The sequence below is a fragment of the Gallinula chloropus genome, assembly GCF_964237585.1.
Source record: "Gallinula chloropus genome assembly, chromosome: 21".
Classification (NCBI taxonomy): domain Eukaryota; kingdom Metazoa; phylum Chordata; class Aves; order Gruiformes; family Rallidae; genus Gallinula; species Gallinula chloropus.
Window position 1 is genome coordinate 9748277 of NC_140106.1, and position 26144 is coordinate 9774420.

The following is a 26144-nucleotide window of genomic DNA, read 5'->3' on the forward strand; positions in this document are numbered from 1 at the left end:
TTTAAAGTGTTTTGTTTTTTATGATAAAATGTGAGTCCAGGAGTCCTGAATATTTTCAAGGGCCCAAGCTACACACTTGTCCTTAGCTTTGAAAACCAAGAGAGGTTGTATGTGCTGGTAAACTCAATAGAACAGGTAAAACCCCTGAATTTGCACTCAGGTTTTCAGTCTCTGTCGTGCAGAACAGAGGGTCTTTGTTCTTCCATGTCTGCATTACCTGTGCAGAAACATCCCCATAGCAAGCAGAGGGATGTGGACCTCTGGACATGTCCCTCTGTCCCTCTTGGACATGAGGGATGTGCCAGCTTGTATGTGGAAGGTGATTTTCAAGGTGAGCCCCTTGGGTTAGCTGAGCTGGGATTGACTTTCCTCCTGTGGTACATCAGCATCTCCTGTTGCTCATCTCAAAGCTGCCTTCCCGTTGTGCAGCAGCAGCTGAATTTCTTTTGAATGCTTTCTAAATATTTACTTTCTGTTTGGAGTATTTGTATTTCTGAGGAAACCCTGATCCTGAGTCTCTCTGCTTTGAAAACATTCTGCCTCTGTCTTTTTATAGACTGGGAGTGTGCACAGCCCTGTCAGATGTACCAGCAGGAGCCTTTCCCCCTCACTTACAGGAGCAGTGGTGTTCAGGAACACTTTTGGTATGGGTGTGAGTGAGGGTTTGAGTTGGGATTTTCCCCATTTGTTGTACACAGACAGTTTTATTGGCTTCCTGCTCTCTGACCCTGTGAAGGGTCTGGCTGACAGCTCAGCTGCTCTGCTTTTTTTTTTGCTTAAGCCACAAACTCGCTCCTTTTGTTGATACCTCAGGGTGCAGGTGGCATCATAGAATCTCCAAGTCTCTTCTGTGCTGGAAGGGACCCGTAAGGACCATCAGTCCAGCCCCTGGCTCCACACAGCCCAGTCAGGCACTGAGTGCATCGTCCAGATGCCTCTTGCCCTCAGCCCAGCTCGATGCTGTGACCCCTTCCCTGGGGAGCCTGTGCCAGTGCCTGACCCCCCTCTCAGCACAGAACCTCTTCCTGACACCCAGCCTAAACCTCCCCTGGTGCAGCTTCACACTGTTCCCTGGAGTTCCATCCCTGGTCCCCAAAGAGAGGAGAGAGATCAGCGCTGCCCCTTCGCTCCCCTTGTCAGGAAGCCACAGACCCCATGAGGTCTCCCCTCAGCCTCCCCTTCTCCAGGCTGAACAAACCCCAGAGACTTCAGCCTCTCCTCAGGAACCTTCCCCTCCAGACCCTTCCCCATCCTCATTGCCCTGCTCTGGACACTCTCCAGTAGTTTTGTGTCCCTCTTGTCCTGTGGCACCCAAACCTACCCTGGGATACAGTTGGCCCTCCTGGTTCATGGGTAACTTTCTGTTGACCAAGACCCCCAAATCCCTTTTGGCACGGCCATCCTCCAGCACCTGATCCCCTGGGCTGGGTGTGCAGCCAGGGCTGCCCCTTCCCAGGGGCACAATCTGGCACTTGCCCTTGTTAAACATCATGCTGTTGGTGACTGCCCAGCTCTCTGATCTGTCCAGGTCTCTGTGAGGCTTCTCCAGCCTCAACATCACTTGAAATTTGGCCAGAGACCTTGGACTTTCCCACATTTCCTCTGTATACTCAGGACAGATGAGCCTATTGTATCACAGACTCCCAAGGAAGAAGGAAGAGAGGCTTAACCCACAACAAATAGCTGTAGGGTGCATCCTGAGACAGCCCAAACATGTTCAAATGGAGCAGCACACTGCTGTGGAGCTACAGCCAACAAACATGGCTTTGTGTCACTGTTTGCTTGTAGGGTTTGGTTCTGTGTGGTCAGTTGAATATTTACAACTAACATAAAGCTCAGACAGCAGGTTCTAGCAGACTATCTCCATCCTGTTTGTGTGGATCATGGGGCTGGAGATGTGATACCTTCTCAGTAAGGGCTTCTAGAGAAGAGAGAATGTAGCACCCTATAGAAGAGCCAAGAATCAAGTGGAAGTGGAAGGAGTTTTCAGTGTATTTCTCATTCTCCAGCTCATAATGTCTGCAGTTCTTAATGGGATTGTAACTTGTAAGAGGAGCTGGCAAGAGGGATGTAAAAATATGGCAAAACATCTGTTAAAATAAGGGAGAATTAAATATTCATGCTGAAAAGATTTTTCCTTGTGCATGATTAGGCAAGTGAGCCAAGTTCTTCTTAATAAGCTTAGTGGAGGCTTCACTGTGGATTAATTATAATGGAGCACTTGATCAGAGGGGCCATTTCTCTGCTACGTGTGGCTACTTAATGTCTGTCAGTGTGAATTCAGCTCCTACAAGCACAGGAGGTTACATTTTGCACGGGGTATTCTGGAGACCTGAAATTCAAACTGAGTTAGGAAGGTTCCAGGTGGATCTTTCCCTCTGCTGCGGAGGCTTCGCTCTGGGAACAGTCCCAAGTGTGGAGGTTTTACCCCCTTACACACAGTAGGTTCTGTTGCTTTGGGCTTCATTTTTGTTGGCTTGAGTGGATGTGGGGCTCACTCCCCAAAACCTGCATTGAACAAGTAATTCATGAGAGGTTGGACCAAGAGCTTCAGCCCCTGTCTCTCGTTGGGTGTTGGAGTGCTGTCCTGATGAAGTCCCCCACGCTCTCCAGACATCCTCTGGACTCTAGAAGCATCTGCTCAGACAAACAAGCTTTGGAGTAAGCAAAGGGTGGCCCTAGTGAAATGCCCTCTGAGACTGCCAAAAATAGTCCTTTCTGGCTGGTTATGGGTGGGACAGGGGTGCCTTCTCCTTGTTCTAGTTCCAGACAAACGTTGCTCTCCCTGCTATCAGTCATCCTGGCTGATCCTCTCCGCACCAGAGCAGAGATGAGGTGGTGGGAGTGAGTCCTTGGCAGCAGAGCAAGCGAGAAGGTGTTGAGCAGCAGCACCAAGGTGTAGGAGCTGAGAAGAAGCTCTGCTCCTCTCTGTTCCTGGATGGAGAACAAACTCCCCCATGCCACAGACTGCGCTGCCCCATCCATGTGCGGGCTGAGCCCGGGTGTGCGCAGGGTGGTGGTGGTAGCAGCCTCTCCACGTCACTACCAAGTGCAGTGCTGTCTGTGCAACACTCACTCCATTGTGAGGGGTTTTTTTGCCCCCTTCCAAAACAGAACAGATTATTCTTTGTGACTTTACGCTGCTATTTACTCCCTGTAGTAACTCAGCAGCGTAGCTGCAGCTGGGAGACAGGTGCATCTTTAGGGCTGCTAAAGCAGCGCTGAGAGCTGGAGGTGAGTGTCAGGCTGTCCCAGCGATGGGAGACCTGGAAATGGGGAAGAATTTGGATCAGATAGCTGAAGCTGACAGTTTCTAGCACCTGGAAACATGAGCCAGGACTCAAATCCTTGACATCCCTGTCAGAACACGTAAGTGCAGTTGCTTTAACAGCACTGCTATTACTAACACAGGAGGGCTTTTTTGATTTTCTTTTTTTGGCACAAAATACTTGATGAAATATTTTTAATCAGTGTAATTTATATCCCAAGCCCATAATTTGAGAAGATAACTGTATGCCCACCTACGTCAGGGACTTGGTAACAACTGTAAAACTCTATTTCTAAGGAGACCTTGTGTTTGTACCGTGATGATGTGTTGGGGTAGAGTAGTTAGGGACATGCACAAGTAGGTGTTGCTGCACAATTTACATCCTGAGTTGGGAAAATGCAAAAGAGGAACCACTCATCTAGTAACTCAGTGAATTAATTGGTGTGTTAGGAACTGGTAATACAATGTGGTGTTTTGATGATTTGGAGTAACAAAGCCAATGGACTGCTGAAAGCCCAAGGAGATGAGTGTAAATTAGTTCCTGGTGGGGTTTGTCTGGGTTTTGGGTTTGATGCAAGAGAGTGTTTTACAAATATTGGAGGTCTTGAAAGTTAAACTAAAACTGCTTGGTTCTGATCTCTTAAGGAGCCACCATTAAATGCTGTCCTGCTGTTCCCTATGGTGTTTACAGACTCTGGTGCCAGTGTATTGAAATCCTGCCCATTGCTGTGTTTTCTTCTCCCTTTGTTGCTGTATCAGAAACAATTCGTTTCACACAGACTCCATTAGGAAAATTAAAGTCCTTGATTACTCAGTCCTCTGTTGCCAAATAAGGTGCAGGGCTTCCTTCAATTTTTACTCCTGGGTTAATCAATAGGCAGGAATCTTCCCAGTGACTAATCCACCCCCACCTCAGTAATCTCTCCTCCCACTCGCAGCGCAGTTGACTTGGCAGGACTTTTACAACCTTCTCTTTCTTTCTCAGTTGACATCCGAAGAAAAGGCCTCTGCTGTGTGCTCTGTTGAGTTGTCTTTCTTTTTGCTATTCCTCCACAGTACACGAGTGAGTAACCTTCTTGCTGTGTGCAGTGCCTGGCTGGTGCACTTATTTGGCTTGGAGATGTTTTGGGTGGTTGTTGCATCTTGGTTGTTCAGCGTGTTACCACTCTATGGCAGACTTTTGCTCTCCGTTCCCTTTTTAACTTGCAAGTTTCTCAGGAATCTGTATTCTTTCTAATTGCCTGCTCCAACTAAAACCCCATTTGTCTCCCTCATCTTTTGATTTATATATATTTTTCCCCCCCTGAAACTCTAATCCTCCTTAAAATGCTTCCTGCGCATCCCTCGTATCGCCAAGGATAACTGCAGCGTGCCAACTTACAGCCTCTGGCAGTGGTGGTGTTACAGAATCTCTGCAGTCTGACTAATTGGAAATCTCAAAAATCAGGTTTATGCATGTGTTAGGCAAGAAGGGATCTAGAAAAAGGTCAAAGCTTTCTCACTGGATTGTCCAAAGCTGTGCTCCTCAACCCACACATGGGGTTTGAACTTGCTCTCTCACCCCGTGGTAGGAATCCAGAGTTCATTCTGCTGATGCTGAATAGCATTTCTTCCCCTTTGTGTTGGTGCACATCAGAGGGAAGGCTCTTGCTTTCTCTCCTGAGGAAGTGATTTGGTTTTCCAGTCTCTGGAGCTGCCAACACCTGCCATTTGGTGATGCCTCAGAGAGCCCTTAGCTCCAGGCTCTGTGCTGCTTCTGCAGCGTGTTTTGCTTACTCTGACTGCGATAGGAGACAGTGGGTCACTTCTTACTGTGAGGAGCTGGGAACTGGGGGAGGAAGTGAATGTTCCCCTGAAGGCTGTGCTGTGTGGCTGGGCTTTAGCTCTGGAAAGAGTTGTTAGGGCACTTTGTAATCCTCCTGCATGCTTTTAAGCTAAAACACCTTCTTAAGGCTTGCTGATGAGCCTTGCTGACTCAGCCAGCATCCTTGCAGCTGCAGCATCCACCCTGTCCAGACTGAAAATGAGCCAAAGTCAAAACTTGATGGAAAATAAAATGCCAGTGGTCAGATCAATCCCAAACCTGGATCAAACTCGCTTTCCTGATGACCTGGAAAGTACAGGCAGACTTTTGGTAGGCTGTCTGGGGAAGAGGATGCTTCCAAGAGACATGGGAATGCAGGTATTGATTAAATAAAGCATGTGCTTCTCAGCTGGAGTGTGATAAAAGCCCTTCCTGGGAGCCTGTCAGAGCTGAATGATAGAAAATATCTTTGCATTGGTCACGTTTTCTTAACCTTGTTTATCCTTGGGCTTGTTTGTACATCTGCACATGAATAATCTGGGAATGCCTGTTGTGCTGGAAGCAGAAGGATCTCTGAAGCTTTATAACCCTGAATTTAACTGCGTGGTGGATTCAGAATGTGTTTTGTCCTCTCAGGCTCCAGTCTGAGCTCTAGACATGCACCTAAGTAGTTGCAGTGGGCCCTGAAACTGCAGCCTGGAAGTTTCTATTTCTTTATTTCTTGTTCCATTGCTGTTTGCTGTGTAACTGATTTCCTTTGCCATCGTGACCGCATCTGAAACGCAGCTTGTGATTGTGTGCCCACAGGCCCAGAGACTCAAAAGAAACCTGTGCTGATAGTGGCAAAACATCTCTCTTGGTTTTCCTCCAGCAGAGGATCTTTGCTAAGGGGATGGCAGATGGGGAGAGGGTGTTCTGGGGAAGTTCATACCCGAAGCTGGAGCCTTTATCTCCTCCTGCTAACAGCAGCTACGTGCTGCGTGTCGTTTGCTTCATTGGCAGAGTCTGTTCAGTGTCGACAGTCACTTGCCATGCACATGACTTGGAGCTGTTGTGTTTGTCCAGCTAGCAGAAAGGAGGCTCCTTAGCCCAGCCTTTCCTCTTCTTGCTCTGCTGCATTTCTTACTCATCAAAATAACCGCTGTTGCTGGCTTCTCACCACCTCATCTTCTCCTGGAAATTAAAATTCAACTTCTGCTAGAGAATTCCCTGGGTAGCAGGACCCAGAAATACAGTTGGGTGTCAGGACAGGCTTCTTTCTTTCAAGCTCTGAGTGTAATCAGACTGCTTAATGATCGTGTGCAGGGAAACAGTCCAGTGTGCAGGAGATACCATCCCCGACTTACTGGTGCTGATGTGGGGACTACGGTGAAGCAGGGGCTCAGGGCTGGGTTGATTTGCCTCTGCAAAGGTGCTGTAGTCGTCTTGGGCTTCAATGTCTGCTGAGGATTCAGAAAAACTTCCTCTAGGATGTGTCTCTTTAAGTGTGTTGTGCTAAAGAGTGCAAGCCCAGCTCTTGGGGAGGAGATATTCCTGCCAGCTACCCTGCTTTCACTAACTTCTCCTGTGCACCCCGTTGAACGTGAATTTCCTCACTGCTTAAAGTAAAGGAACAGTGGTTGCTTTATCTCTTTTCCTACAGGTTAGTGCAAGATGCAACAACACAGAAACCAATCTGCAGAAGAACTTCTTCCCAGTGAGGGTGAGGGAGCCCTGGGAAAGGCTGCCCAGGGGGTGTGGAGTCTCCTTCTCTGGAGAGATTCCAGCCCCGTCTGGACACCGACCTGTGTGCCCTGTCCTAGGGAGCTGCTTTGGCAGGGGGTTGGACTCAGTGATCTCTGGAGGTCCCTTCCAACCCCTGTGATTCTGTGATTCTATGATTCTGTGAAATGAACTGTGAGGCCTCAGAACAGACAGACACATCAGATTTTTGTTACTCCTGTATCTCCTTAGCCATTCCCCCATACATGATCTTGTTTCTGTTGAACTTCTCAGCTTCACACAAAAAGGATAAAGTTCCTTTTAATCCCACACAAAGAGGTACACTGGGGGCCTGTGGCAGTGTTGGCAGAGCAGCACCACTGATGAAGGAAATGAGGAAGTAGATCTTCAGACAAGTAATAAAATAAACCAAACCTGGGCAGTCTACAGCTTTCCATAAACCTAGCTGAGCCCAGGGGACAGGAGGCACGTCTGTCATGTAGGGAGAATGCCACCACATTTACTCTCCTAATTTTTGTGTGTTTAAACAGTGTGACTGAGCTCACTAGGCAGCTTTCTGATACCTGACCAAGAGGCAGTTCCATGGTGTTACGTGGCAAACCTGCAGCAATGAGAAATGCTTGGAAAGGAAAGGTTGGAGGGAGCCTACAAGGAGCCAGGCACTTGGAAATGGGGCCATAAATGGGTTTGAAGAGAGAGGTTGATGCAAGTGTCCTGGAGAGCTGAGTGTTGGCAGATGGGCTTTCTGTAACACTCTGCTTTGAAAGGAGCATCTTCAGCCTCAGGCTCTGAAACACGAACATGCTCACAGTGTACACGTGTGTCACTTCATAGCTGACAGACTTCATCTCAAAGGGGGAGCCAAACCCAATCTGGAACTGCCCATCTCATAGATAATCCATTAAGTTCTCCCCCAGTTGTGTCCTGTGCCTTGTTCTCTGGATTAACTGAGTTAAACCACTGTGTAACAGCTGGACCCTGGGTGGGTACCTGCTGCCTTACCACTTCCAGGAGGCACGTGTTCCTTGCCCTCTTATCCCCAAGTCTGTTGTGATGTCCCTTCCCAACGTGCTATAATCAGTCCCATCCTTCTTAGCCCTCTTTTCAATAGCATCAACACCAAGCCCTTGCTCCTGGGCTCTCTGATCATCCAAGGAGAAAGCCTCTTGTTGTGCTTCCCAGGAGCTGTGGATGGTCCCTCTGCAGTCAGGGTGCATTTTCTTTGTCCTCATAGACATGGGAAGGGTTCAAGTATGTTTGGGGCTGCTGTTCCCATCGGGTTTTGCTTTTTGGTTGACCTTCCTCAGGCCCTTGATGGTGTAACAGCTGCCTCTTGGGTTGTGCTTTAGGTTTCCTCACCCTCCCAGCTGCTTTGGAGTGTTGGCTTGTGAAGTTTTTAATGGGAAGGAGAATTTGTCCTGCTCTTGATGAGTAGGTGCCCAAGCTGGTAGGTTAGTTTAGTATTTATTTAGGGCCCTAAAGAAGATTTGATGTCCTCACCAGACACATAACAGTGCTATTGAAGCTTTTCTTTGCCTTTCTCAGTGTGAGAAGTCTCTTATACAGCAGTATTCCAGGGCCTGTGCTCTTGTGTGGTTATGACCACGTTTTGTTCAGATAATAAATAAAATATATATATAAAATATAGATGGAGAAGCTCTGGAGAGGTAGAGCTGTGGCAGGGCTGCAGCTCCTTCTAACCCTGGATTAGAAGTGTAACAAGTTGAAACAGCCAGACTTGTCTGTCTGGAGCACATCTGGGTGCTGTTCTGCTGAGGGTAACTGCTTCTAGCAAATCCTGATGCCATTCTTTGTCTTCTCACTCTGTGGAGAAGCCCTCATGAAAGCTAAATCATGACAGTGGTTCTTGAAAGCCTGGTCAGTACAACTGGGGAATGACTCACCCTCCAGATTAAGGATTGAGATTAATTTTGTGCCTGGGATTCTGTGTTTCTTTATGTGAAGGGTAATGGGAGCCAGGGGAGTTGTACAGCTGAGAATGACATGTCAGCTTTGAAACCTGATTATTGAAATAATTAATTGGTACTGAGACAGCTCTTTAACCCAGGGGCAAGGTCTGATGCCTGGCACTGTGGTGGCTCAGTGATTTCTGGTTTTGCTTCCACTCTAAGGGGTGTAACTACTCCATCCTTGAGCAGATAGGTGTTGCATACTGAGTTGTAGCATCTGGAGCTTGTGATCATCTCTAGCTTCTCATTATACCAAAGCTAATGAAGATGACCCAGCACAGGAAGGTGTGTGCGTGGGGAAATTGCAGGTGTTATTGTTCTCTTTTTAAACTTAATTTTCAGTGGGTCATGCTAAACCTCTGTGCTTGAAGGAAGAGTGAGAGAACCACACACTAGTTTGCAGTGGCTCCAGAGGGAGAGCAGTGTGCTGTGGGTGAGGATGGCCTCAGTTGCCTTAACTGTCCACAGCCACCCTCTGTTATCCCCAGGGGGTGCTGTCACTTGCACACAGAATTGTGCAGAGATGCTCCTTTGAGGCTGACACGCTGGACAAACGAGCCCCTGAACTGAGCACCTGATTAATGTTGTTTTATCTTCTATTTCTTTTTTTTTTTGGCTTTCTCTTCTCTTCTCTCTTGCCTGCCTCCCTCCTTTCTCCTGCTTAACCCAGAAAAACTGATTGAGGGACTCAAATCTCCTGAGACTGCGCTTCTGCTCCCTGATATCCTGCCTCTGGCTGACCCCTTCGGTAGCACGTCAGACGCTGTCAATGGTAAAAATAACCTCAGGGTGCCTCTTCCCCTCTGTCTTACATGGCATGTCTTGTCCTGCATGGTAACTCTGCATGTTCCTCCTCGTGGGGCTCTCAAAGCAGCTGGTGAAACACACACAGTGTGTTGGGAGGCTGTGGATTATGCTGAGACAGGTCTCCCTCTTCTCCATGAGATTAGCATTGGAACAGCACAGACTTGGTACCTGCATTTAAAGTCTGGACTTACTGATTTGACACAGTGGTTGTGCCTTCTTTGCTAGAAGGAAGTTAATTATTAATCTGAATAAGATGCAAAAAAATCCCTCCAGTTCTGTGAGAGGCTGAGGTGCTGAGCCTGTGTGTCTCCATCAACCCTCTGCAGGATGAGGACAGCCTTGCCTTTGACCTCATGCTGAGGACAAACCTGCTGGGCTGTTCACAAGCCTGGATGCACCAGGTTCCAGTCTGTAGAAAGATCTGAGTGTTGCAGAATTGTATTTTGATCTACTTACCAAACCTGCTAATGACCAATAATTGCAGGCTGCAGTTGGCTGCAGCCAGGTGCTTTTTTGTGGTCTGGGACCCAGCTAGCTGGCTGCCACCTCCTAACTTTGAGTAGGAAGGTGGCAAGTGAGTCACCTGAAGTGACTTCTCCCTTTTGCAGATGTTGGCAGTTGTCTGAATGCTCTTAGGTAAGGAGCCTGCAAATCACAGACCTGTGCACACTGCTGTGCAAACAGACATACTCATTAACCTCTCATAGATTCACCAGTTAGACCCTTTCTGGTCCTGGCATTTGGGTACATCCTTCATCCTTTAATTTAACTCCTTGGTGTTGATCCCTGAGGAAGAGATGCAGCATTATACCTGGCTGGCAGGATGGTGACTATTGTCTTCTGTGTCCCCTCCCCTTTATAGCTTATCTAAAACCAGAACCTTCTACCCAGCCATTGTAAACCTTTCCTTTTGTACACACGTGATGGGGGGGTCACCTTTAGGTTGAGTTCTAAAACTTTGTGGCATCTCTGCAATCTCTGGGTGCTCAGACTGGGTGGAAAACCAAAACAATCCCACTCCTTGGCTTCTTACAAGCTTAACTGGGAATATGTGAAGGGCTCCACAGTCAATCTGTTACTTCCAATGCAGGAGAACCCATAAAGGTCAGTGTTTTCCTTGCAAAAGCTTGTAGTTATTTGCCCAGCTGCTGGCCTCCTGCTTAGCTTGCAGGGTGGGTGTCATTCACCTCCCATCCCACCCTCCAGCTTCTTGTGGCTGCCAGCATAGCTGACCCATCAGAGGGGTCACTAAAGGATTCAGACAACTGCTTCCTTGGTTCCCACCTCTGCCATGCCTTGTGAACTAACCTCTGGCTTCTTCTCTGCTCTCCTGTCTGGTGCATTTGGAAAGGAAAACCTGATGTAGCTGTTGAGAGTCTCATACCAGGCCTGGAGGCTCCACTGCCCCAACGCCTCGTGTCCCAGACAGAGTCGGTCGCCTCCAACAGAACAGGTTGGTGAGGCCAGGAGGGTGTTGGGAGGGCAGGGCTGGCTCATACTGGTGTGGGCTGTGTAAACAGAAAGGGCTGTCCCCTTCAGTGTGAGCATCCCTCTTGCTTTTCCCACCAGTGGAAACTGGGCTTGCTGGTGTGTCTTGTGAGGGACAGTGTTGTCTGCTTGTGAAGGATGGTCTGGTATCCCTTCAGCCTGCCCTTGCAGATCTGTGGGTGCCAGCAGACTGCTCCCATGAAGAGCTCCTGAAAGCTGGAGCCCTCACTGACTTTCTTTGCCTGGTCTTACGGGGACGTGGCACGATTCATGTCCCTTTCTTACTGGGAAGGCTTTGATCTGGCCATGTTTGCAGCAGATGGACTCAACTTATTTTTCAGGGTCTCTTCTGAAATAGCCAGTGCACATAGTTTTACCAGAGAGTCCTCATGACCTTCCCTGCCTCCTCATGCTCCCCTTTGCACCTCCTTCTTTAACCTGTCGCTTGTGGTGGGGGGATCATCGTGGTATCCTCAGCTTTGGAGGGCAGCTCACCCCAGAGAACGTGTTATGTGCTGCTAAATACATTGGGAATCCCTCTGCCCTCCCTGCAGAGCAGTAAGAAACATTTTTCATTGCAAAAAATGGTAAGTTTTGTGTTGGCTTCACATCAAAGCTCTGTGTAGGATAAGCAGGTGGGAACAGGGATGTGAGAACCTGAGCTTAACAGTGTTTGTGTCCTGTTTAATGCTGCCCTGTGCCGTTGGATGTTAACCTGGATTCAGACTCTCTCACTGGGGAAGACTCTCTGCTTGACTGTTCTCTGCTTTCTAACCCTGCTGCTGACCTCTTGGATGAGTTTGCTCCTGTAGCTTTTGCAGCTCAGCCTCACAAAGGTAAACTGTCCCTCTGTCTCCAACACCTGATGTCCCTCTGTCTCCAACACCTGATGTCCCCTGGGGTGTGGTCTTGGGCTGTCATGGGGTTCTGCACAAGGAGATGCTCTGACCCATGTTCTCATGGTGGGTTTCCCCACAAGCTGTTGCTTTGTTCCCTTTTTATTCCTAAGCTGGTGAAACTTGGAACACACATCAAAGTACTGAGGGAAAGATAAGGATAAAAATATCCAGTGTGACTGCAGAGACACGGTCTGTCAAGGCAGGGGATGTGTGCTGTGACGCAGGGATACAGCAGAAGGGATGTGGTTGCCTTAAGGGGGAGGGTAGGCTTATGGTGCACAGCAGCAGGTTTGAAACTGAGTGTGCTCTCATTTTGTTTGGGATTTGAGACCTGCTTTGGTCCTGCAGTGCTGCTTCTGGAAGGGAGCTGATACTCACCCGTACTGGTGTCTCAGGGTGTGGAAGGAAAGGGATCTTTAGTCATTTTTCACCCTGTTTTCTCAAGAGTCCATGTCCATCACATGTGACTGAGCTCTTTCAGGTCTGGAGAATGCTTTTCTTTTCTGAGGTTATCAAGAGAAGGTTCTGGAGTCAAACTCCTCAAAGATGAGTGAAAGTCTAAGCACAGCATCCAGAAGCAGCTGCAGAAGAGACACAGCCAGTGCTGGTCACTCCTGAGAGCTGCACCTCAGCCCTTGCAGTGCATCTGTACTGCAGCTGGAGCACAACGGTGGCAACTCTGCTCAGAGTTCTCTTTCCACCACGGGGTGATTGCAGAGGACCCTGGAAGCTGGGACCTAACTCAGATAGTTGGGGTTTTATTTCCTGTCCCCAAGCTGCAGGGCATCCAGCTGACATCTCCCCACGTGATGTGCCTGGACCAGTGGCACCAGTATAGTTTGAAGAGCTGTTGGCTGGAGTGTCACTTGCACCATGACTTCTCTTTCCTGCTCTGTCCTGGCACATCCATGTCATGGGCTAAAGCAGTGGTGAGCAGGACCTGTGTCCCTTGGGGACGTGTTAGTGGATGGCTCTCAGATAAACCAGGCTTGTAGAGAACATTGGGTAGTTCCTATCCACCTGGATGGGAGGGGAGATCATGACTCTTGTCTGTTTATTGTTTGAAATGAGTCCCAGAGCATGAAAGCTGCCTGCTGGGTGCCCCTTGACAATGGGTTTTGCTTAGCTCGTTTGGTAAGGATCCCTATAGCAACAGAAAGCAATCTGTCCTCAGAGGAATCACTGTAAAAACAGCCTGTAATCAATTTTTACACTTGATGGCACTTCAAAAATGAGTTTGTGTTTTTCATAGAGCTTCTGGGTTTAAACAAGCAGTTGTTCTAATTGCTTGTTGCTGTAACACGCTTCCACGGAGCTTTATTGTGAGGCAGTGACTGGGAGACATTGAGCAGTTATTACTCTGTGTGTGGAACACAGCAAAGCCAAAACATTGAGGCTGTGACCTGATGGGAAGATGAATTAACAGATTGCTGTGTCACTTCTCCCAGCCTGTTCCCTCTGGGATGCAAAAGGCTGATGTTTGAGGAGGAAGGTGAGGCTTCTGTTAGCAGGAGTGGTGGTGGTGGGGCTGAGATATTAAGCTCTCCCCAAACTCCTTCAGGGTTTGGAAACAAGTCATGTTTTTATATCTCTGGGAGTGATCATTAGCAGGACATCTCTCTCAATGTCTTTTTACCCTCCATGTTGTGTTGTGCTGTCCTGGCTGAGGCTGCTGGCTACAGCTGCAGTCAGCTTTTGGAAGTGCAATGCTGCACCTTGTCAGTGGGACCAGGAAGACTTGGGGGGAAAAAAACCACCTGGGATTGGTGCTCCAAGCACAGAATCCTGTCTGTTGGGCTTTACTAGGCTGGTTTCTAGCCTCTGAATTTTCCTTCAGGATTTCTTACCTTGTATTTGCTACATGCAGCACCAAGCTGAGAGAGAAGGGAGAATTGTTTTCCTGCTTGTGATGCCACCTGGTCCCTGAGGTGAGCTCAGACACCTTTGAAGGACTTTTTTCCCAAACAGGGATACTCTCCAGCCTTTCCCTCTCCCTAGGAAAGATAGCCCAGAGTTGAGTGGTGCTTCTTGTACAGCAAACCCCAGAGCTATGAACAATTGTATGTGTAAGTGGAGCAGAATGGAAATAGGATGCTTGCACAGGCTCCCAGGTAGGTTGAAGAGAGCCACGAATAACTCCAGAGATAGCAATGACAAGATGAGATGTTCTGTTAAGATGAACTATCATTGGGGTTTTGACACTTCACAGGCTAGTCTTCTATAAAAATCATGGGGTGTTTTGTTCTTCTGGGTCTGATCCTCCAGAGGACAGTGTACTTCCACAAGTGGCTTCTTGCATTGTGCCACACACAACCTGTTAGCAGATTTGTCAGCTTTAGGTAGAGAGCTTTTATCCTTGATAGGAGTCAAACAGGAGTGTTCCCATTCCTTGGAAACCATCGACTTGTGCATGTCCTTGTTAGGCTTTAGGAAATGTTTCATGTGGTAATTGAAGACCAGACCCCTGGAAGGTATTTTAGGTGCCTAAAGTAACAAGCAGTGATGCACAGCAAGAGCATGGAAGTCCCTAAAGGTATGTAATTGCCTGAGAAGGCAGATAAATGTCTCATCTACTGTTGAAGACCTGAAAGTGCCTCCCACCAAATGTCTAACTGCAGCTGATGTGGTTTGAAATCAATGGGGTTTTGTGCCAGAACCCTCTCTTTTGGTATCTAGTTGCATCTTCAGGCATTTAAACTTCTTGGAAAGGTGACTTCATCATGCACCTCTTGTTTCATTGCTGTGGTGAATCCTCAGGGGGTTTGTCTCATGTAGATGACTGGAATTTCTTCTGTATTTTTTCCCCCTCCCCAGCCCTTTTCTTCTCCCTGTGCATGAGCACCAGTAACCAGAGAGCTGGGTTGCTCTCTTGAAGCATCCTGACACCTGACAGCCACTGGATATGGCAGAGAACATCTTCAGTCCCTGGGATCTCAGGGCCCAGGCTTTTCCCACAGCTTTGAACTGCACCAATTGTTCAGCTTTCAGATTGGCCACATTTTATTTTGGTTCTCAGGCCTTGGCTTACTTTTTGTTTTGTATTTTCCCCCCACCTTTTGTATTTAACTGGCTGTCTTACTGCTTGTCTTCTCTACCAAAGACTTACCAACTTTATTTCACCTTTTAAAATGAAACTCCTGCTTCTAAACCCTGTCTCTGAAAAGAGAAAGATGTCCTAACCCTTTTTAGCCACGCTAACCAGCCTTCTCTGCTATCTTTGCTTCTTTACCTCTGTTTCTCCTTTACGCTGCAGAAGATACTAACCTGATATCAGGCTTTGATGCTCCTGAGGGCTCTGAAAAAGTGACAGAAGATGAGTTTGACCCAATTCCAGTGTTGATATCCAAAAATTCACAAGGTAAGCCAGGATTTGGGGGTGAAAAGGGGAAGGGAACACCAAAAAAACACAAGGAATAGTTGTGGGGCAGTGGTGCTGCAGCACGTGTGAAGCGATTCAAATCCTAAAGATGTTCTCGTTGGAGATTTTAGTGAGCTTAGTCCTCCTCTGATTTAGTGCATTGGCCTTGAAATTTCTCCAGCTTCTGATGGTGAGAAGATTGCACATCCAGAAAGATAATAGTGCAAGCATCGTTAAGTCCCATGAAGTAATTACCAGCCTGCCAGGCAGGGCACACAAACACCGCTGTGGCTCAAGTGCGATGGAGACCTGTGTCCTCCCGTGTTATTTATTGGTTGTGCCAATGGCAGGAGGTCCTTTGGCTTGGAAGTGAACTTGGCATGAGGCACAAGAAAGGGAGATGATGAGGATCCTCCATAGCTCTGCAACCTCTGCTGAAAGTGGGGTTCTCTTTTCCCTTCTGACTGATGACTTTTCAAAGACGCTTGTGGGAACCGAGCGTGAGAAGTTTGGGAGATGCCACCCACCTCCATTTGAAGAGCTTTGAGCAACCAGAGTCCTTAAGACAGAGACTGAAAAGTTTCTTCTACAGCATCTGCATCACCTAGATCCTGTTAACATGATCTTGGGAAGCAGTTCAGCCCTGTGTAGGGTCAGGGCTACCAGCAGCACTCTTCCTTTAACAGAAGCAGCGCTGCGCTTTGTAGCTCGTGTCAGGCAGCGTTTCCCAGTCTGCTCAGCCAAGAGCCTTTCAGGCCACTGAAAGGTTTTGATTACAGCCTTTGCTGAGCTGGAAGATGTTTAAAAACACATGTTAGGGCTCCCTTTTTTTTTTTTGTTGGTTTCTCTTTCTCTTTGAGTTTGGTAGAACTTTAACGTCCTTAAGTCCCATTTTGTATTTACAGCAGGAATGTGCTGTGCACCCGCCCAGCCTCTGATACTGGCTTGCAGGGAGTGATGCTTATTAGAAAAAGTTCTCAGACATTAAAAACCCTGCTCCTGCTGAGACATTTCTCCTGAAGCTGGGCTAAGATATGCTGCCTTGAACAGAGAGGAACATCTCTCCTTCAGTATCAAAGCACCAATTTTAGAAAGCCACATGATAGCTCAACTCTCCTTGAAGTAGCCAGCAACTCTAAGAGGCTCTTAAAACAGCAACTCATTTTCAAGATTCAAAGCTCTGCACAGGCCTTTCCAGAGGCTGTGGGAGTTCTAATTGCTTTGTAGATGCTTTAGTGAGGACAGGGTTCTGCAGCTTGGATGTAAAACCTTTTGGGGGGGGATTGGAAGGGAGGGGGGAAGAAATGGTTTGTAGAGATTTCTTGGCTGCTGTGATGTTTTTCCATGCAAGTCTAGGTTTGGGTTGGGGAGAGGGTGGAAGAGTGAGCAGGGGAATGTCGTTGCTGTCCAAGTAATGAGAAGAGCTTGAGCAAATTTTTCTGCTTTGCTTTGACTTTCTTTTTTTGTTTTCTTTCTTGCTTGCTCTTGAACATCTGAAACTGTCGTGTGTGTGTGTGTCCTGTTCAATACTGAATTCCTATCTCTCACACTTCCAGGTGGGCATTCTAGAAACAACAGTGGAAGCTCTGAGTCCAGTCTTCCCAACATAGCCAGGTCTTTACTGCTGGTGGATCAGCTCATAGACCTGTAGCAGTGACACAGTAGCAGACGCAGTTTCTGTAACGTACCTAATCCTCCGTTTTCATTTCCAGAAGAGTTACCTTCAGTTGTGGTTCTTTTGCTCTTTCCCCTCCTCTTTCCCCCCCTTCCTTAATGAAAAGAAAAACAAATTTGCCAACAGGAGACAGTCACCCACCTTTCTCCCTGTCTTCCCATGCCCCAGGAAAGATTTCTGTCTTGGTTTTCCAGGTAGTCCTCTCTAAAGCTGGTAAAACCCCGTTCTGGTTCCTTCTGCACCTGTCTTTAATAGCTGATGTCTAAAGGGAGCACCGTCCTTAGCCACCCCTGCTGAGATGTGCACATAGCACTGTGGAAAGCCTACCTGTAAATGAATTAGATAACCCTAGCTGACATGATCCCTGCATACAACAGCCTCCTTTCTTCTTAGAGTAGTGTGTGACCAACTGTGTTTCAATCGTTGGGGTTGGGTTTTGTTGGGGTTGGGTTTTGTTGGGGTTGGGTTTTGGGTTCGTTCCTGTTTTTTTTCTGATGAATGAGCCAGGAGAAAGGGGATGGGTGAAGTCAGTAGAGACATCATCCCTCTCCTGCAGAGCACGGGTTAGGAGAGCTGATGTTCCTAAATTGCTTCAGAGGAGGAGAAAGCACCAAATTCCCCCTGGAGTAGCCTTGCTTAATGCCTCTGGTGATGATGCATATGAGTTTTCCAGACTGCCTCCAGCTAATGGTTTGCTGTTTAAGGCTCCTCCTTGTGAAGGAACTTCCTTGGGGAGGGGGGGACAAAAAGAAAAGGGAAAAAAAAGGAAGGGGGGGGGAACCCCCATGAAAACCAACCCAAAGCAGATTGTTCAAGCTGCAAAAATGACCCTAAGTGAAACACAAAGAGGTTCTGAACCAAACATGTGTGAGTAGAGCTGTGACTAGCATCTTGTTGACCTTTTTTTTTTGGATGCAAAGGGCATTGTGGCAGCAGCAGATGTATTTTCTGTGACTTCTTTTCTGTGTTTGAAAAAAGGAAAAAGAAAAAAAAAAAAAAGAAAATCCCTCACCCCTCACCCCAACCTCCTGTAAATTGTGTATGAAACAAACTGTCCTACAGTTGTCTGTCCATTTTTAAACCCTGGGTTTAGTCAAGCATCTGGTATCTGTTCTGGGCTCCCCGTTTTCCCTTGTATCTGCATCTAGTGCAAACTGGTTGTTCAGTATGGGACCGTTTTGTTTTGGTAGACAAAGATCACCCTGGACTTTACTCCACTCCTCAGTCCCTGTGGAACAAGCACGCACTTGGTTCCACCAGGTTGACACAAGTGCTGCTCTGACCTGCTGGGCTCTTCCCTTTTCTTTCTCCCTCCCCACGCTCAGTTTTGTCAACCAGCTGGATTCTGCTAAACTTGTTTTTCCCTTGGCTTTTGGTCATGAAGTCTGGAATTTCTCTCTTGTATTTGAAAGCTCTTTCTGAACAGAAGGACTCTTCCTCTGTCGTGGATTACTTACTAGCTTCCTGCTAACCTTGTGTATGTGTATGTAGCTGTATTAGTAACAGTGCAGTTTCTCATGTGCGAAAGTTGGAACGACTGAACCGTGTATGTACTGACCTCTGGCTAGGAAGGAAAGAAATCAAAGTTCGTGACTCCTCCTTTCCTATCTCCAGTCTCTCTGCTATTCCCCCCACCCCAACACTTAGTTTAACAAATTCTGTAAATAGAACCTGCCATCGATTTGTGTCTGCTCCACGTTTACTCTTCTTTTCAAACCTCCACTTAATAATAAAAGTATTGCTTAAGTGTGTTGTATCATTACATGTGTATACTGCACTTTCCAGGAGAAGCTTTACATGAGAACTATGGAAATGACCTTAGGAAAATTGTGGATAGAACTCTATTATTTTTTTGTTTTATATTCCTAAAGCACAGGCAAAAGCTGGACTGGAAAACACGAAGCCGCTATAGATAGAAAGTTATTGTATAGTCAGATACTGAGATTATATGAAAAGAGAATGGATTTTAAAAAGTTAACCATCTACTGTATATTAGAAACAAAGATTTCTGTGAATTAAAGTACTTTTAAAGAATGTTTAAGATTTTAAATCTAATGGCACTTGTTCAAGGGTTCTGGAAAACAGACTGATAAATGCACTGGGTTGTTCATAACGCTATTAAATAAGCAGATGTGAATGTTTACTTTATTGCTTTCTCCAGTAGCTCTTCGTGGATCTGGGTGGGAAACACGTGTTTGGAGAGGTGTCTCTTATCTAGACCTCCTTCATCAGAAAGCACTTGCTGCTTCCTTGTGAAATGAATGGAGAATGGGAGAGAGATGAAGCGAGTGGGTGCTTGGGATGAGTTTGAAGCGCTCTGGAAACCGTGGCTGCCCCGCAGGCGTTGGGTTGGTGTCGCTGTGCTGCTGAAACATTGAGGAGCTTCTGTGAAAGCTGCTGCTGGGAAGGAGCGAATTGAACCATCGCCCGGTGTCTGCATGGGAGACAACTGGTACCCCATGTGCTGTACGTTGTTTGAACCCCCAGGACAGGTTTCTGGCCCTTTTTAATGGTCGTGGGGTCGGGTGATGATAAATAGCAGAATACAAACCTACAGGAGTGACTCTCAGCCCAGTACATGCTGTTTGTTCATGTGGGGATGAGGGAGGAACTTTTCTGCCCTAGCAGGCTGGAGCTTGTAGTAGTGATCTTGGCATTAACTGTTTTGAGGGATCCTCCTGGTGTAGCATACTACATGTGCAGCCACAGTACGTGGAGCAGTTTCCTTTCGAGTCAAGGTCGTGCTATGGGTGCAAGAATAAGCTCTGGTGTTGGGGGAGAGAGATGCTCACAGGAATCCTTGGGGCTTTGTTGGTTCTTGGGCTTTGAACGTTGGGAATGTCCCCAGTTGCACCCACAGGTCAGAGATCAGCAAACTTGTAGTGTACCTGGTGATACCCACTTGTCAGGAGCATCTGTCCCAAAAATAGAAGGTGCTGTGGGTTCCAGGTCTTCATGGGAGGTTCCTTGGGACTTGACCAGGGTTGTGGGCACTGTGCAACCTGCTGGAGAAGTCCAAGAGATGGGTGGAAGAATCTTGGCTTTGTGGCAGGGTTTCTGCACCCTCTGAAGGCTGTCTCCACAGCCAGATGGCAGCTTGGGTGAATCTGTGTAGAGCAACATGAGTGTTAGAGGGGTGTTCTTGCAAAGGAACAATGATGGCTTGGCTTTCTTCAGCCTGAAGGCTTGCAGGGTGATGCCTCTGGTGACCTTCCAAACCCACATTATTTAAAAATTGATCAGAAAACCATTAAAAAAAATTATTATAACGAAAGTTCAGATCTGATTAAGACCAAAGACAAGTTTAGGGGTATCCAAGCCACCATAAACCACAGAACATGTTGGCCTCTGACTACAGAAAACATCAAGCCCAGGGTGTGCAGCATCCCAAGTGTGTGTGTGGAGCAGGTCACTCTTTCTGGCCAATGGATTTTCTAGTTGAGGAACTCTTTTGGGAATGGGTCAGAGTTGAGGAGTAGCTGGCATGGATGTGTGGGGAACAGGAGAGTTCTGATGAATGGGGCTTACTGGTCAAACTGGGTGAAACTAGTTCCTGTGACTTCTGTTTGAGGTGGGCAGTGCCTGTTGAACCTGTATCACTCCAGCAGGAACCAGACTTAGGGTGAAGGGGTTCCCCTCTGTTTGTTGGTTGGTCCTGCGTCGTCTGTTTTGGGGAGGGAGAGGAACTGTGCTCTGGGGCCAGCCCTGCCTCACTGCACCATCAGTTCCCCTCATTCCTTGGGGGGATGGGTGGGCTGCTCAGCTGGGATGGTTTCAAGGACAGAGACTGGGAGGTGTGTGCTGCTGCCCTGCACAGGAGCGACTTTAACCCCCAACAACTCACCTTTTCCTTAGGTGCTCACAGGCTGCACCCTAAAAGTGACGTAACACTGGGCTTGTGCACATACCCCCAGGGGAAACCAGTCTCCAGCTGCTGTCTTCTTCTTAAACCACAGGAATATGGTGTGGGGGGGTTGTGTGTTCAACATCTTCCCTGTCTTGCTTTGCACAGTGCAAATGACTGTATGAGTGTGCCCAAACTCGAGCACTAAACCCCCTTCCATATGGGACCGACAAAGCCCAGCTCTGCTCACAGCTCTGCCCCTCAGGGGCTCTGAGCAGAAGCACTTAATTTGGCTGTGCAGTGCTGCAGTGATGGTGATGCTGTCCTTCAGGTGATGCTTTGGTGCTGGAAGCCCTGTGTGGGGCTGTTGGGAATTGCTGTTGAGTGATGTTGCTTCTAGGAACACAAGGAAAAAACCTCCACTGATTGAAGAGCAAGGGAAAGTCTTTTGACCCATTTTAAATGCTAGACCAGTAACAACTGGGCTAGTTTTCCATATGTTGGGACCTTCCTGGCTTTGGGCTTGGTGAAATGAGGAGAATTACTTGGTGGAAGAGTAGCTTTAGACTCCAGGAACGCCTCTGTCTCTCCTGACCTTGTTTTGGACTCTGCTCCAGCAATGTGCCCATCCTCTTCATGCCTGCTCTGCCTCCTCCCAGCTCCCTCTAATAGGAACAGTAACTCTCATATGGCTTCAGTGCTTCCTTTAACCGTGGAGGAACTCCATGGCTCAGTGCTGCACCTCGGGGGCCAAGGGCCTTTACTCCAGGTTGCATCTGACTACACGCAGGGTGTATTCCTGCCATACAGCTGAGAGGTGGTTTTATTACTGCAAGGGAACCTGAGTATGGTTTAGGGGTTGTTCCTTTAGTACATATCTCTGAACCTGGAATATCCACGTGAGTCTTGCACAGGGTAGAGAGAAAAACCTTGTGTATAGCCTCAAGCTTCTTAAAGACGTTGGGCTGCAAAGATTTTACACTGTGGAGCTTTGCAGCTGTTAGGAGTGAGAGTGTGTGTCTGTGTGTGTGAAAACCTGAGCCCTGACTGAGAGTGGAAGGGATGCTTCCCTGTGCAGTAACACCCAGACCTCAGGGGTGCAGAGGAGGAGGGGATCAAAGAGGCCCACCACCAGCGCCCGTCTCGGTGTAGGCAGGTGTTAGGAGATGCTGTCCTTGCAGAGGAGGCATCTCTCTCTCTGTGCTGGGGGCTGCAGGTGCTTTGTGTGTCGATTCAAGCAAACCATCTGCCCACATCATCCCACGTCTCTTGGTTGTGAAGGGGAGCAGAGTCATTGCAGAGAAGGGGCAGGGTGCCAGACAAGAAGGCGCTCGTAGCGTCACGAGGTTTGGCGCTTAGCGGCTCGCAGGGTGCCCCTTTCCCTCCTGTGCTGTGTCACAGGGGAAAGCTGTTGTCCCTTTTCATGTGGAAGTGTCTCTGAGTGCTTCAGTCTCACTGGTCTCAAACCTGCTGGAGTGTCCATCAGTTCTGGCTGACTTCAGTTGTCTGTCAGCTGACAAGTTACACAGCGTGCGCCTCCGACACCATCACCTGCAGAGCCCGTGGCTGCTCACAGGAACACGTCTTGTTAGCTCTGACCTGCCCTTCACACAAGGGGCTTTGGGTTCCTTTGGCTTCGTTGCACATGGCTCGGACCTTGTTCAACAAGAGGAGGTTGCCAACAGGGAGAGAAGATGTCTGAGCCGCTCGAGTCAGACTTAGCACCAAAAAGAAGAATGCCAGCATGGTGTCACCAGCCTTGTATCGCGCTGCCACGGTGTCTCCTGGGCCTGGCCCTCTGCTTTCTGCCAAGGGAAACTGAGGCAACCCAAGAGAAGGCGCCTGAGCTCACATGCGGTGATGTCTGCAAGCCAGGTCTTCCTCCTGGGAGCTGGGAAAAGTGAACACTGGAGTGTAGGTGGTTCTCTGAGGTCAGGAACCCCCCCAACCTTCTCAGGTCACCGCTGCATGTTGGCATCGCTGTCCCTGTCACTGCTGTTCTCAAGTCTTGCTGAGTTTCCTGGCAGGTTTGCACGACGCCAGCGCTGGACTCTGGGCCAGAACGAGTTCCCACCTCAGCATCGTTTCATTTCATCCTCCCAGAGTAAACCCACAACTCCCATGCTGGTCGTAGCAAGGGCGAACACTGCTTCTGAGCACTTGGTGCCCGTATTGCTCAGGAGGGGCAGAGAGAGCAAGATTTGGAAAAAGTAACTTTTTTTCCCCTGAAAATAGAGCATTCTGCCCATTGTATGGTGCCACCGAGTCCAGAGACACGTGCTGCTCCTGTCCTAAGCAGCTGGGCTCACCTCCTGCCCACCCTTCTCCTCCTCTGTCCGAAACCTCATCGCTTACATGAACACAGACACCTGCTAACGTGAGGAACTCTCTAAACCCAACATTCTGCTCAGGTGACTTGCTTGCACTGCTCTTGTGACAAGTGGGTTTGCATTGGTGTAACATTCACCATGATAAATGCCTCTTTCCTTTTGTTTTCCCCTCTGTTGTGGGTAATTTGGAGGTGTTTCAGTGATGTGGTGACTGGTCTCTCTCTGCTTCAGCCTCTAGCCTCAAAAATCTCACTGGTAAATATCTAAACAGGCTCCTGGGATTAAGCACTGCAGTTCCTGTAGTGGGAGATGAGCATCTGAGTTTAAACCATCTCTGGCTTCAGGAAAGATGGGTGGTATTTTTGTAGAGTAACTGATAAAAGGTCCAGCTACCCACAGTGTCCTGTCTTGAGCAGTGTAACGTCTCCAAGTGAATCATTTCCCAATAAATACCGATTTGGATGCCTGGTGAATGACTACTGTGTCTTTAATGGTGAGAAGTGGCTGAGAACAGGTCAATGTGTGTCCATCCATGGTCAAGAAGCATCTATGGACGTGGTGCCTTGTGGGCTGTGATGGGTGCACGGATGTTGATGGTTGACCCAGGCAGAGTTTTAACCTGGGTGATGAGGTTATTTTGGGTGGGTTGGGTAGTGCTTTGCTTCTCCAGCAGTCTGTGGATACCAACCAACCTCCCCCCACTCCTCCTCGGTCTTCCTGCAATTCCTCCTGCTTAGTTTTCACGTGCCTCTTTCCTATCCTTTTGCTAACCCGAGTCCAATGACACACTCCTAACCTGCCAGTAGTTCTTTGAAGGTAAGATCTCTTCTCTTCTGTCTGTGTGAGTTGTAAGGCGAAACCAACCCCATCTTGGGCTCTTGTTGAGTGGAGACGAGCAGAACAGCAAGCCTCTCCCCGCACTGTCTCCGTACACTAACGCAGAGGCGAGCCAGCTCGTTATAGTTACATTAAGATACTTGATTAAGTCATGGAATGGATTGTTTAAAATCATTTATCCTGCAGTGGTTTAAACTGATGCTGCTGTAGTTACCAGGACTCATGAAAAGCTGTCAGCTGACCTTCAGTCGGTGAAGTGTGTATGTTATTTCAGCAGACTGTAGGGCCATCCCTGTGTATTCTACACACCCTGGTGTAATTCCACATACCCATGGGGTGGCTGGGAGAAACCCAAGGCTGCTCCAAGCTGTACACCTGCTCATAGGGCAGGCAGTAAGCAACAGAATGAAACAACTCAAATTGCCCCTTTGCCGGAGCTTCACTCCAGGCAGCAGCATTAACGAGGTGCGGACCTCTCTGATGGTGGGTGGCAGAGCAAACCCTCGTGGAGTGGTGCTGAGAGAGTGCTGGGTGCGCCCGCTCGCGTGTCAAACATCTTCCATCTCTTTCTGAACGCTGGTACTTGTGGTGTCCCCCAGCTGTGAGGCAGCGCTGAGCTGCGTGGCAGTTTGTGTGTCGTAAACTCCTTCCCTGGCATTTTCATTTTTATTGGTTTGGTTTTTTATTTTAATTTGCCCTCCCTCTCCTTCCCATGCTCCATGTGTGATGGTGGGTTAAATCTGAACAGCATGACATCTCTTGTGTAATGAGTACCTGTCGGTCTTTTCTGTGACTCTGGAGATGGAGGCAGTGGGTAACTCTCTTCTCTTGCATTTTTAGGTCTGCAGAGGGATCCGGCCCCGTTCCCTGTTGTAGCTCTTGAACTCCGTAAGGGACCTTCCAGCAGTGATGGACTTGCTTTGTACAAGGGTCAGTCTGAGGTGCTGGAGGCAAAACCGCAGCACAACTCTGAGTCAGACTACCTAACAAGAGATGGTCCTTCAAGCAACAGCTCCTTCTACAGCAGTGAAGGAGAGGGGACAGACCACGAAGGAGATATTTTGGATTGCAGTGGGTCCCGGCCTTTACTGATGGATTCGGAAGAAGAGGAGGAAGGCTGCAAGTTGGGTGTGGGGTTCCTGCAGTCTGTGCCCAAGGAAAGACGTGAGGCCTCCAAAGAAGATCCCCACTCCCAGTCTTCCCAGAGTAGAGCAGGGGAGATGCTGTTCCCTGCCTTCCAGTCGCACACTGGTGAGGTGTTTAACGAACCAGATGTTTTTGCCACGGCTCCTTTCCGAAGCTCGAGAAAAGTGCCTGATGAGGCGGATGTCTTTACCAAAGCTCCTTTTATCTCCAAGGGCAATGCGGCTCTTAGACATCCAGAAGAACCAGATGTATTTCTGAGAGCCCCTTTCACTAAAAAGAAAAGCGTGGAGGAGCTGACATCTCATGGTAAGGAACCGTTCACACCGGCCGTCTTCCTAAGCCAAGGAGGTGACGTCCAACACAGAGCAAACCCCACCTTCCCAAGCCTGGATCCATCGACACATGGGTCCCCAGCCTCGGCACGATCTCCATATCCCTCTGCTGGGTTTACTCAGCCAAGTAATCTTCATCCCTCTTCTGTAAGAGCCGTGGAGACCCAGGAGAACGTCCCTTCTAAAGGCGTGCTGCAGGAGCAGGGTGCTGTGCCTGCAGAGAGGAGCCAAGGAGGACACGCGCTGCCCCAGGAAGCCGTGCTGGGCTCCGGGGCGAACAAACCTTTCCGTCCACAAGCCTTGTCAAAATACTCCCGTCACTACAGCCCAGAAGATGGGCAGGGTCTCGAAGTCAAGCCCATAGCTGCTTATAAAGTGGTTTCTCAGACCAACAGACAGGTGATAGCAGGATCTGTCTCTGTTGCCCCTCTCTCTTCCAGGACTACAGAGCTGCCCGGCGGGGACCCCTTTGCTTCAGCACCGTTTCCTTCCAAAGCAGGAAAGCAAAAGCCTTAATCTGCTGTGAGCTGGAAGGTGAGCTGCCCTCCAACCGCCTCTCATGGGACCCTGAACCTCTTAGCTGCAATGAATGACATAGCAATATATATATATATATATAAAATAATTATTATTTTTGGGTCAGAACTCTATTTGCAGTGACGTA

At 48.3% G+C, this 26144-nt stretch overlaps 1 protein-coding gene across 1 annotated transcript in view; it reads left to right on the forward strand.

The window, feature by feature from the left end:
• AAK1 (AP2 associated kinase 1) overlaps positions 1-26057 on the forward strand; it is a gene marked incomplete at its 5' end in the record, with an annotated part of 79659 nt that extends 53602 nt beyond the window's left edge. The window contains 5 exons of the mRNA XM_084273977.1: positions 9435-9536; positions 10923-11024; positions 11785-11895; positions 15212-15316; positions 24843-26057. Coding sequence (XP_084130103.1) covers positions 9435-9536; positions 10923-11024; positions 11785-11895; positions 15212-15316; positions 24843-25996 — 1574 coding nt within the window. The 3' untranslated portion in view covers positions 25997-26057. The remainder of the gene's footprint in view (positions 1-9434; positions 9537-10922; positions 11025-11784; positions 11896-15211; positions 15317-24842) is intronic.
• Between the last annotated feature and the right edge of the window lie 87 nt (positions 26058-26144).